The sequence below is a fragment of the Electrophorus electricus genome, chromosome 26 (genome assembly GCF_041902795.1).
Source record: "Electrophorus electricus isolate QZ-2024a chromosome 26, ASM4190279v1, whole genome shotgun sequence".
In the NCBI taxonomy this organism is placed as follows: domain Eukaryota; kingdom Metazoa; phylum Chordata; class Actinopteri; order Gymnotiformes; family Gymnotidae; genus Electrophorus; species Electrophorus electricus.
In genome coordinates this window covers 6,852,423-6,865,256 of record NC_137522.1, presented here as the reverse complement: position 1 = coordinate 6,865,256, position 12,834 = coordinate 6,852,423, and the positions used below count along the sequence as shown (strand labels likewise).

At 46.2% G+C, this 12,834-nt stretch overlaps 1 protein-coding gene across 1 annotated transcript in view; it reads left to right on the top strand.

Annotated features, from left to right (window-relative positions):
- The window catches only part of insrb (insulin receptor b), a 57,315-nt gene extending 45,069 nt beyond the window's left edge, over nt 1-12,246 (top strand). Inside the window, exons 10-21 of the mRNA XM_027010688.3 lie at nt 22-220; nt 1,743-2,023; nt 2,504-2,652; nt 2,799-2,955; nt 3,142-3,235; nt 3,325-3,392; nt 3,807-4,036; nt 4,297-4,407; nt 4,680-4,839; nt 5,052-5,181; nt 5,397-5,531; nt 5,872-12,246. Of these exons, the coding sequence (XP_026866489.2) occupies nt 22-220; nt 1,743-2,023; nt 2,504-2,652; nt 2,799-2,955; nt 3,142-3,235; nt 3,325-3,392; nt 3,807-4,036; nt 4,297-4,407; nt 4,680-4,839; nt 5,052-5,181; nt 5,397-5,531; nt 5,872-6,226 (2,069 nt within the window). The 3' untranslated portion in view covers nt 6,227-12,246. The remainder of the gene's footprint in view (nt 1-21; nt 221-1,742; nt 2,024-2,503; nt 2,653-2,798; nt 2,956-3,141; nt 3,236-3,324; nt 3,393-3,806; nt 4,037-4,296; nt 4,408-4,679; nt 4,840-5,051; nt 5,182-5,396; nt 5,532-5,871) is intronic.
- Nucleotides 12,247-12,834: the final 588 nt, after the last annotated feature.

The window sequence follows — 12,834 nt, the reverse complement described above, 5'->3', positions numbered from 1 at the left end:
GTCTTCTACCTCACCCTGCAGGCATGAAGCTGCCGTCCCGGACCCCCACACACTATAGCACGGAGGAGGAGAAGCGGTGGAACCAGACGGAGGAGCAGAGCCCCACCAGCAGCTGCTGCGCCTGTCCCAAGACGGAGACGCAGCTGAAGAAGGAGGCCGAGGAGACGGAGTTCCGCAAGACCTTCGAGAACTACATCCACAACGAGGTCTTCGAGCCCAAGTAGGAACGCTGCCCTGCTGTTCCCACTGGGTTGGGCTGGTTATACCTGATTTGGGTGGCCGGAGAGTTTGAAAGATTACGGTATGGGTGACCCAACTCCAGTTTGGTGGTTGGTGGTCTTTCCAGGAGCATGGCCAGGGTTGGTCACCCATGCTGTTGATACTGTATACCAGATCCTCAGTCACGAGTTGCATAGCAAGACGTTTTTCATCTATATGAATTTATTATTTTCAAGATGAATAAACTGCACTAATTTGACTAAATACACTAACTGTTGTTCAGAAAGGGGATTTCTGAATGAACTCGGTCGCCATTTCAGAGATTCTAGGCTCTGGCTCGTACTGGATCTGGCTGGTTGAGACGCGTCTGACAAGCTCTGGTGGGGTCTTGGTTGACGGCGTGTTACATTGGAGGGGGTATAACAGCATTTAGTAGGGCATATCTGTGTAATTGTTCATGGGCGTGCAGGTGTGTGTGTGTGTGTGTGTGTGTGTGTGTGTGTGTGTGTGTGTGTGTGTTAAGAGTGTGAAAAGACAAAAGTTGGCCTTAAATCGGCTCTTCCTCTGAGGTTAACCGTGTTCGGGTTTCTGCTCATTACTGGCGGTGATTGCCGTCGGTCACTGAGCCTTACATCACCTCAAGTCAGAGACATAACTGTTTCCGTTCCCTGCACACGCTCCCCCCCCCCCCCCACCACTCTGTTTTTGTTTAAGTTTAAAATCCTGCATCTAGGTTCTTCACCGCTTTGTCTACCTTGTACACCATGGTTCCGGCCCACGTGCAGAAATACGACGTTTGTCTGCTGTGCCAAAACCAGATCAGAGGAAGTCTCTAATTAGTCATCAAAGTGTTTAGTGTCCTTTAACTCAAGAGTCCAGTCTGCTGATTTCTGCGTTTGTGAGATCCGCCATAACGCGGCCAGTATCGCTGAGCATCTAATGGTTAATGGGGCCCTCTATTGGTGTTGTGTTGAACTACCACTGATGATTAAGGATTTTCGAATTGTGTGGCGCCATCTGCTGGTGAGCACCGCTAATGACTGTTGATGGAGGTTAGGGTGTGATGGTATGAAAGGTCAGCCAACAGTTCTTAAACAAAGGTCAATGAGACCAGAGGAAGCTAATCTCGTACTTAATCGTTCTGTAATGCGAGCGAGCATTCTGAGCCCACCCGCTTTGCTTGGAGCGAGAAAGGTATTTAGAACACTGGGGAAAAAGCCAGACTGCTTAGCTGCCGAAGTGTGTTAGCATCCGTTTAAGGATCAGGTGTCTTGAATCCCAGTGTTCTCACTGCCTAACTTGTTCTCCTTCTTTAAACCTTTAACACGCTTTAATTTATTGAATACTCAGAAGCTGGAGTGATTATTCACAACAAATCTGCTCATGTCAACCAGATTAAAATAAAATAATCCTCATCTGCCCCCATTTTATCTTAGGGAGTGTATCCATCCATACAACACGATAAAACAACGTTGTTGTTGTTGTTTTGACCATGTCTGTCCTCCGTTCCACCCTCCCCTTAGACCCTCCCGCCGTCGTCGATCGCTGGGCGTGGCCAACTCCACCCAGCCTGCCGTCCTGGCCACGCCCCCGACCTGGCCCTACGGCTCCACCCCCACCCTGGGGCCGGAGGAAGAGGAGAAGAGGAAGGTGGTGCTGACCGTCAGCTCCAAGGAGTCCATCGTCATCTCCCATCTGCACCACTTCACCAGCTACCAGATCGAGATCCAGGCCTGCAACCACCCCACAGAGCTAGCCTACTGCAGCATGGCCACCTACGTCAGCGCCCGCACCATGCCAGAAGGTGGGGCTCCACCCGTAGGGCACTCGCCTTCCAAAAGCGTCAAAAGCGAGATTAAGCGTCCCAGCGGGGGCACACCTACCAGAGCCAGCGTGTGTGTGTTTTTCGCCCCTCTAACACACCTGATTCAAGTAGCCGATGACTAGCTGGGGGGCCCTGGCCACACCCCCAGCCACGCCTCCCGGCCGGCCATACAGCTAGAGCTAGGAGACATCTTGTTGGAGCTGGCATCCATGCTGACATTGTCGCCACCATCCATGAGATCTTTGAGTTATGATGCTTGTACTAAACTCACTCACTAAATGTTCTGTAATGTCATTTGAGCAGATTTTTAAAATATCTTATGTATTATGTGAACATTACGGTTTGATTCACTTCAGCAGTTTGATTGTGTGTTTGTTTTATTAGTAAATGGGTACTAATTTATTATTTATTGTTTATTATTTCAAAGCTGTTCAAACCCATTTTGTCTGGATTGTCTAGAAAAAGCCGATGACATTGTAGAGCTAGTGTCCTACGAGATCCTGCCGGAAGAGCCCGAGTTTGTGTACATCAGGTGGGCGGAGCCTAAAGCCCCCAATGGAATGATCATCCTGTACGAGATCAACTATCATCGCGTCTCTGACAATGAGGTAAGTAACCAAAGGAACCACAGTTATGCTAGAGCCCCATGGTTGGTTCAGATGTTATTTCTCTCCAGTAGTGAATGATGTGAATGCCAGTAGGTGATCGTGAGTGGTCTGTGTATGCCCTTCCTCCCCAACCCCCACCCCGGTAGGAGCTGCATCACTGTGTGTCTAGGATCAGCTACGAAAAAACTGGCGGGTGCAAATTGAGAGTGGGGCATCCTGGGAACTACAGCGTCCGGATCCGAGCCACCTCTCTGGCGGGCAACGGTTCCTGGACGGAGCCCACATACTTCTACATGCCAGACAGTGAGCTTGTGCATAGTCAGCCTGCCCACCCCCCTGAAATGAAACCTTCCTCAATGAAAATGGCCTTACTTTTGAGTAAAGCTTAGTAATAATAATCATTTTGGTTAGATCCGCCTAAAGCACACCATGGGTCGTTATTCTTGGCGCTGTGTTGGCTCTGTGTCTGACTGATCCCGTGTGCTTCAGATTACATGAACCTGAAGATCATCATCAGCCCCGTCATCATCTTCATCATCCTGCTCTTCATAGGAGGCGGAGCCTTTGTGGTGCTCAGGAAGAAGTATGTATGCCTCTCCGTCCCATGCTCATTCCCCAGAGGCCAGTGTTCGGTATGAACGCTGACGCGCTGTCCCTTGTCTGTCCCTCCAGGCAAACCGAGGGGCCGACCGGTCCCCTGATCGCCTCCTCCAATCCAGAGTACATAAGTGCCAACGACGGTAAGGCTCGGAAACTGTAGCTGAAAGATTCCCCAAAGCGCACACGTCCTGTCAGAGCCGGGACACTTCTACAGCCGGAGGGGGTGGGCTGTAGAAAACTTTGTTTAGCCCTTTGTGGTGCCCAAATGTACCCGTGATGGAATGTATGACATTTTTGACATTGTGTGGAATTTTAAATCCCCCAAAAAGCAGCTCTTATCTTAAAGACCTAAAAGAGTGTCATTTCCCTTTTGGTTACTGTGGTTGAGGTTTTGGTTAAGCGTAATATTAATAGCTAGTTAGTGAAAATAGCTTAAATATATACTAATATAAGACTGTCTGTCTGCGTGCGTGTCTGTGTGCGTGTCTGTCTGTCTGTGTGCGTGTTTGTCTGCGTGCGTGTCTGTCTGTCTGTGTGCGTGTCTGTCTGTCCAGTGTACGTTCCCGATGACTGGGAGGTGCCCCGTGAGAAAATCGCTGTTCTGCGTGAGCTGGGCCAGGGCTCTTTCGGCATGGTGTACGAGGGCATTGCCAAGGACATCGTAAAGGGCGAGCCAGAGACGCGCGTAGCTGTGAAGACGGTCAACGAATCGGCCAGCCTGCGGGAGAGAATCGAGTTCCTCAACGAGGCCTCGGTCATGAAGGCCTTTAGCTGCCACCACGTGGTGCGTGCAGCACCCTGACAGCTGGACACTCAAAGCAAAACATCTTTCAATACAAGCTCGTCATTCCTTTTAATACAACAGATTTGTTTTTAGACTTTGACTAAACAGAGACTTTCAGTTTACTGGTGAGAGTCTAGACGGTCTAGACTCCAGTCTACTGGAGGTACTAGACGGTCATGACTGGACTGGTTTTAAAGTTCTCGTGCAGTTGAAATGCTGTGCGGTCTGCCTCACGTCGTTTTTGCGCATTGCGTGTCTAGGTGCGTCTGCTAGGGGTGGTGTCCAAAGGACAGCCCACGTTGGTGGTCATGGAACTGATGACCCACGGAGATCTGAAGAGCTACCTGCGTTCTCTCAGACCTGATGCTGAGGTAACAGACACTCAAGATTTAACTTCTTCATGGCTTTGAAGCTTCTTAACGTGGTCTAATTCTGGTAGCATCTGTCCTGAGCCCTAAGAACAAACAAAATGAAACATTACAGAAAAACACAAGATATGAAGTGCTAGATACATTTTTATTTTTTTTTTGGTCCACAAATTTCTCCATTCTGTAATGTAAACATTAGCGAACTCCTCACCCGACATGCTAACTGCATTAGCTGCAGGATGTGGCCCTAAGCACCGCTCCCCTTCTCTGTTTAGAATAACCCCGGGCGGCCTCCGCCTACCCTGACGGAGATGATCCAGATGGCAGCGGAGATTGCTGATGGCATGGCCTACCTCAATGCCAAGAAGTTTGTGCACAGAGATCTGGCTGCTAGGAACTGCATGGTGGCCGAGGACCTTACGGTGAAGATCGGAGGTACGGCAGAGCAGAGCTGCAAACCATGTTCACAACTCCTTCATGACTTCATAAGCAACAGTCGGAATAACTAACTGGCGTTCACAATATTATAATTGCTGCAGCCTTACAACATGCTTTTTTTTATTTTATTTAAAAAACATTTTTTAAGATGGCTTCCATTGTGCCTTTATGGAAAAGTGTCTGATGCGTGTTTGACGCCTTTGTTGCAGATTTTGGCATGACTCGTGACATTTACGAGACGGATTATTATCGTAAAGGGGGCAAAGGTCTGCTTCCTGTCCGGTGGATGGCACCCGAGTCTCTGAAGGATGGCGTGTTCACGGCTCACTCAGACTGCTGGTCAGTCACCCGATCGACTTAGAAACGTCCTGTATTGCCAACGTCATTCACGCGGGCGATGCAGGCACTGGCGCAGTCTTGTACCTCTTCCACTGATCCACTGAAATTGCGAGTGGTGCAGCAACATAGAAACTGTGGAGATGCTTGCATTTTGTTGCACTAAAAAGTAAACGTGTTAAGTCTGGGCGACGTGCGTGCGTGTGTTCGTTCTCCAGGTCGTTCGGCGTGGTGCTGTGGGAGATCAGCACGTTGGCCGAGCAGCCTTACCAAGGCCTGTCCAACGAGCAGGTGCTGAAGTTTGTGATGGATGGCGGATACCTGGAGCGGCCCGAGAGCTGTGCCGAGAGGATGTAGGTTCACACGCCTTTAGCATGTGTAGCATCTGGGGGGACGGTCTGAGACAGCGCACACACCCAGCACTGGAGAGTGTTGGCTTAGTGTTCTGGAGCCCTGTGTGATTTGTACTATCTAGAATATTCACACCCCCCCCCCCCCCCTTTCAGACATTAGGGGGTTGAGGTTTGGTGGGGGAGTGCGTGGCTATGCTGCTTGCATTACTGCACTCAGGGTCAGGGGTGGACCCGGATCAGGGTGGTCACCCAAGACACGGCAGCGATAATTTCTGAATTCCCGAATCACTGTGACGTTTAAGAGTGAAACCCCCTCTTCCCCCCCTCCCGCCCTACCCAGGCACAGCCTGATGCAGATGTGCTGGCAGTACAACCCGAAGATGAGGCCCACGTTCAACGAGATCATCGAGATGCTCAAGGACGACCTCCACCCCTCCTTCCAGGAGCTCTCCTTCTTCTACAGCGAGGAAAACAAGCCCCCGGAGAGCGAGGAGTTCGATCTGGACTTTGAGAACATGGAGAGCATACCACTGGACCCCTCGTCCTACTCCCAGAGGGAGGACGGCTTTAGCAGAGACAGCGGCCCCTCCCTGGGTCTCCGGGGCAGCTATGAGGAGCACGTGCCCTACACACACATGAACGGTGGCAAGAAGAACGGACGGATCCTCTCCTTGCCCAGATCCAGCCCATCCTAACATTTCCTAGTGTTTCAGCTTTCTGCAGCGTTATTGTTGTTTTTGGTTCTTCTCAGTTGTTTTTAATTGAGCTGTCTGTGCAGATGCCCTTAAAACACAAATCTCAGGTCGTCTTTTTTCCTTTTCTTTGAGACTTCCTTCCCGCTACCAAGGTGCGGCGTTCTGGATTCAGACACTTTCTCCCGAGATCCAGACCGGCGCCTGCTTTTATCCTCCTTTTTTGTTTGTTTGTTTGTTTGTTTTGTTTGTTTAATTTCTCTTTTGCCAAGTTTCCTGTTCGATGGAGAAAAAAAAAAAATCAAAACTGTGAATATGAACCTCTGATGAGCAAAAGCTGCTGCAGCTCCCCTTCCCAGAGTTCTCCTCTCATAGCCCTGCCTCCCCCGAGGGTTCATCCTCGGTGCTTTATTTTTTTAAAGTGAAAACCTTTTTAGATCGTGGCCTTTTTTGCTAGTGGCCTGCAAACAAAAAAACAGGCGTCTCCGAGTTCCTGTCTGCGTGTCCTGAAATCTGACTAACGGGTCACATCCGAGGGACGGTGCGCACGCTCTTCTGAGAACAAACGGCGTTGCTGCACCAAGGCAGCACGTGGGGTTCTCCGGGAGAATTCCTGACGGTACGCCACTAGGTCTGCTGAATGAGTCATTTATTTACTTCCTTTCATTTTTCAATTCTCTCAGTTTTTACTCGGATCCTTTTTTTTTTTATGACTGAAGGATATTTAAACAGTTATGGATGGACAGATGTGTTCCTCAGACTGACCAAAAGCTGCTGCTTTCATATATAATGGGTATAAATATATAATATATATGATATATAGAATATTGATGGGTGTCAATATTTTGTCTATAACACATGCAACATTTGAAATTTTGTACATAGTTCATTTTTTTTCTGTCTTCATCAGATATATTTTTTCTGCAGTTACAGTGTTTGCTTCATTTGTTTAATTTTAAAGGTTCACACGCCCAAAGCAAATTCACTACCCATCTTTTAAATTGACACACAAGTAGTAACAGTATGATCTGCAGGGGGTGCTAATTTGGAGAGAGAGGGAGAGACAGTTGGCGACCCGTCCTCACACAAGGTCTCCTCCTCTCCGGTTACCCTCAGCAGCTGGCCTTTCTGACTTTGTGCCATGGACGATGTGAGCTAGCTGACGAGGTGAACCAGGTCTCTATGGATTTCTCTCTTTATACATCTGAGCTTAGCTGGACACCTTTTGAAAAGTTTTCAATGGCTCCAGGGTAGTACTCTCAAGTCTAGAGAGGGATAACCGGACAGCTGGCTATAGACGTGTTCAAAGTTGTTCGTTTTAAGGGGGATCAAAAAAAAAAACAAAAAAAAAAACCCAGACCGGCTTCTCGTGTCTAGCCATTAACTTTTGTGTGTTGACCCATGGGTTTTCACTCCGAGCTGAGTCCACTCTCACCTCAGTATGGGCTCAGAAACTTCATCACCGTGTTCATACGACTGTACCTCACCAGCTGGTCCAAACCGGAAGCCACCGACGGACTGGGCTAGTGGTACAGCATCTCTGAAGACCATGCATGTGTACATCAGTCATGGGGCTGGACAGCACTAATATAGCACATGATGTGGTTTAGCTAGACCACTTGGCAGAGCTGAAAACATTCCACTGTGCTCTCTCTAGATTTCTCAACTAAACCCAACCTCTTCACAGCATGATGTGGCAATCGCTTTGTCTGGAAACTAAATGACACTGCTTCTCGGATAACGCTGAGAAGTTTCTGCTTGTCTCTGTAAGATCCAGCAAGCTGTGGGCGCGGTTGCGTCCGTATGGGTGTCCAGATGACAGTTAACAGAAACGCATGATTTGACTTTTTTATATATAAAATCATTACAGCTCTGGCTTTCATTTTCGTTTCTTTTTGTTGTTCACAGCCTTCCCGAAGGTCGGAGTATGTGCTCCGGCCCCTGTGTCGAGAGCAGGGTGCTTCAGCTCCTGTCCGCTCGATGCCGTCCAGCAGTGGTTAGGTGACACTGGACACACGTTTGCAGTGTTTATTGGTGTTAGGAGAGAGTGTTGAGATGGATCAGGAGCCAGGAAAGATCAGCCAAAATGCTAGCACTGCTGATAATGAATAAAGCTAGCAGGGTCTTCGCATTACTAGGCTAGCTTTCTTTCATTTACATTAGGGTGTTTGGCTCGACTCTCCCTTAGCCAATACTGTACAGCACCAGTTAACCAAACGTATATACTTGTTTTGGCCAGACCATTTCTACCTTTCCCAGTGTCACTGGCTACATCTGACATCTAGAAACAATGAATATCATGTTTCCAAAAAACAGGAAGAAAAGCTTCCTCTTAGCTCTCCATACTCTGTTGCTGTGGTGTTGTATGCAGTTTTCTACCATATATTTAAAATGGCCGATATTTTATTATTATAATCATTAATGTAAACGCCTGCTAGCTTTTATCGTAAGGCTGTTTGTTTTTCTTCCTCACTATTAAAGGTGGGTAAATCTGTGTCCCCCTCCCACAGAGAGATACAGAATGAATGATGAACAGGCAGTCTGTACAGTCATGGTAATTTCTTTTGTATGTGGACACAGTCTACCTCAGTACTTTTTTTTCACAATATTGTAGGGCTGTGCGTGTGTGTGGGTGTGTGGGTGGGTGTGTATATGTGTGTGTGTCGCTGTCCAGCGCCCGGTATTTCACAAATGACATTCTAGCAAGGTGTTCTAGTCATCCTGAAACACGAACTCGGTCTGTTGGAGTGATTGTCACATGCGTTGTCCAGAGGTCATTGTAATTCCAAAATCTTAATATTTAGGATACTCTGGATCCTGTTAGTTTTTAAAATGTATTTATTTATTTATTGGGGGGGGGGGCGTTTGCAAGGAAAGAAAAGCACAAATAACCCCAAAGGTCATATCAGGTTGATCATATCAGTTCCATTCATTTTCATCTTTGGTCTGGCAGTATCGAGGCCCTTTTAGACATAAAAACGGGACCTGAAATCCATAATGATGTATCTTGTCATAATGCTGAATTCATCAAGATACTCCCCACAGCCCCACTAAATTCATAATGAAACTCCACATGACCTTGCTGTTAAAAAGACAAAACAAAACATGTACTTACACTGTTTTAAATCCATTCAGGCGAATTAGTGTGACTTATCGCCTTTGGCTCCATGCTGTAGCGAGGTCTCCTTTGGAATCTTAAGCCCCTTTCCTCTGCTGTTCTTGAGTAAGCTTACTGCTGTAAGCCAGGGGTTTACAGTGCACCTTTAAAGAAGAGTACAGCCCTTTGAAGTTTGGTGGTCAGCTGCCAGTTTTCTGAAAAACTATCGATCAGTTAACATTCTTGTCTGAAATGTTACCCTTAATTGACCCGAGCTAGGGAAATGAGAGAAGGTACTGTTTTCCTAGCAGTGATCAACAGCCTGTTTGTCCTTCAGTATAAGCAGTCTTATTGTAAATGATCAGTAAACTAATGTTAATCTTATTTATATAGCACCTATTATATATAGACCACCCTAAAACAATTGGTTTGTTCGGTTGTATTTCGTTGTCAACCACTTATTTTATATTTCAGTGGACCCAATATTCAACGTTGTGCAGCCCCCCATAAAACACACCTGTTAATGTCACACTTCTTCATATCAGAGTTGAAGCCCTCTCGTGTGCTCCCAATGCAATTTTGTTGACATTTTATTCTTTGCTTTTCATATACATCAGTGTAATGTTTTTTTTCTTACTGTGAAAATTGAGAACTATTGCTAACATTGGGCTCGGGGAATATGGACAGTGCATGCCTCCCCTAGTGCATGGGTTATCTTAAAGACCTCTTCTAGGACAATCCTGTGTGCCAAAAAATAAAGTTGTTGGTTTTTTGGGTTGTTTTTTTTTGTTGTTGTTTTTGTTTGTTTGTTTTTTTTAATTGAAAATCTCGGATTGCAGAATTCTCAGGGAGGCATGAGCTGGGAGGAGGGCAGGGGTTGTTCGCTCTCTGCCTCTTGTCGATGCTGGAGAAAACGCAGAGCTCCCTCTGATGGATACCAGATGTAAGCGAAAAAGCAGGGCAGATAATGTAGCCAGGGCCCTGACCCATAGTGCCTTGCACAGACATGAGCATCTTTCAAACCAAACCCAGCCATCAGACTCCCTGGATCGGAGAGTTCCCCTCGGCCGTGGCGGAGGTGACCGTGGTGTCAGAAACTTCCCAGAGTATTAACCCACCTTAAAGAAACACAACAGATTTTGTTTAGTTTTATTTGTGTGAGATAAAGGGCAAACTAGAGGTTAAAACATTTTTTTCTGCTTGGCTCAATATTACTGTATTGGTATTTGTGAATGATATTCGTGGTTTTTGTTTGTTCTTTTTTAAAAAGCTGAACTTGTCTCTGCTTGGAATTGCCATGGCTTGCTTTGAGCATCTGAGGAATTATCCCAGCAAAGCAAGCGTCATTCTGCCATCAGATGAATGGCTTCTATATACAGCCCCTGACAGATTTACTGAAAAGGTCTTTTTGCAGGAGAAACGGGGAATGTGTGAATTTTTGTATAGCGTACTATTTATAGAAAAGGAGTGATCACTAGTGTACTGTACACAGGCGTGAACACTCTAGTGTAGTGTACATAGGAGTGCTCACTAGTGTACTGATCACTAGTGTACTGTACATAGGAATGATTCCCCACAAACACAAAGCACTTAATTTAGATAAACTCAACTTACAAAAGAAAAAAGTATTACATTTAGAGATGTTCATTTCTATTTTTTTAGCCAAAACAGGGAGGGCAAATTCAAAATACTTTTGTGACTGTAAACTTTTGCTATTCTTGTACATTATGAAATTTGCCTTACGGGTGTATATAAGTTGTTGGGGCGGGCGGGGGGGGGGGGGGGGTGTTTTTTTTAAAGCGTGCTGCCCTTTTTTTCATGGTACAGCACTGTAGTCTGGATGTGTAAGGTCTCGTTGTCTCGGAGCAGTGTGGCTATGGCTCGCGTGGCCTCACTCTGTGCTCCACCACCGCCGCTTGTTTGCCGTCCATGAAAAGTAATAGTCGCGTCGTCTGTCATCGTTTTATATCACCCACCCCACCCGTGTGATGTTTGCTTTGTGTGATATGAAAACGATTCTCTACACGACAAATGCACAAAGGTGCCCAACAAAATAAATGTTTGGTTTTCCAAGGAGAGAAAACTGGAAACGACCACTGCAGTTACACCATGTACACTGCTGCCGTTGTTATAGTATGTGCAGTTAAAATGTAGATTTGAAAAAGTGACCGGTCGAATCAGTAAGCATGCTGCAAGGGTCAGTTTGCCCAACACAGACTACTTGTCACTTTATTTGTCTGTTGTATCTTAAGACCAAAAAAACCCCATAATTTGCAGGCGTTATTGGACCCTGCCTGATGCAAACGCTGTTTAAACACAGGTGGTGTTTCTTTACTGCATGTAACTGGTGGAAGCGTGTAGAAGTGTGTAGAACTGGGTCGCGCAGTTGTGACATCATCACACTGATCCCTAGTTTCATCCTCCAATTGTTACCACACAGTAACCTTCAGTGGTCTGTCCCAGTTTTCACAGCAAGGCCCGCACACAGCACCGCTCACCTCTGGGTTCGTCTCCTCTCTGACCCCTGGAGGGACGGCCGTCTTGCCTGTCCAGGGGGTTTGTTGTCTCCTCTTCGTTGGTCTACCTGCATTCTGGTCTTCTCCTGCCTCTCCATGTAGCGCTCTGAATGTTTGTCTGCTTTCCCACCCTCTGCCTTATTTTTTAATTCTATACTAATGTACATCATATACATTAAATCAATGTTATGATGTATATCATATATATTAAGGGTATGTTACTCTGTGAGATTACAGCCCACATGCAGGTCCGGTGTATCTGTTTTTTTGTCATTTTTGCCCACACACTACCGCAGAGAAACATCACCATTCTAATTGTGTTCCAAGTTGTGCCATCAACATTGCATTGCATGCACACTACTGTGTGTGTGTGTGTGTGTGTGTGTGTGTGTGTGTGTGTGTGTGTGTGTAAAACAACTACAATCACATCCTCCAAAAAATAAAAAAAATTTTAAAAAATTCATGTATAGGAACAAAATGTGCCATGATTAGCTAGAACCAATCGACAATTTAGTTTTTTCAAGGAGAGCCAAGCAGTGATGTACAGACGAATGATATGAAAAATCTTGTTGTGTGTAAATTATTCAACAATTAACTGTTTATATAAAGATTATGAATAAAACCCTATTGGAGAAAATGTTGTGAAGCTGTTTTATTTCTGTAGGTGGGCTCCTTTTTTCTGACTCAGATCTAAAGGCCCAGCATGACGGTATTACTTGAACCTTTTAGAAACTGTCACCCTGTGTGTCTCACTGGTATTTCTACACTTCCTGATAAGTGCTGAGATGATTGTCACTGTGTGCTTTGTCATATCTGAACTGCTGCTGGCATGCGCTTATGGCTTCTGAAGTTTCAGTCATCTTCTAAAATTTGGCCAACTTTTAAAAATAGCCTGGCAAAATCCATTAAAGAGAAATGTACCATTCTTGTAAGAATGATTACATGAGGAGATTTATGACTCCCTGACCCTGCTCGTTTGAGGTGGTACAGGAAAAACA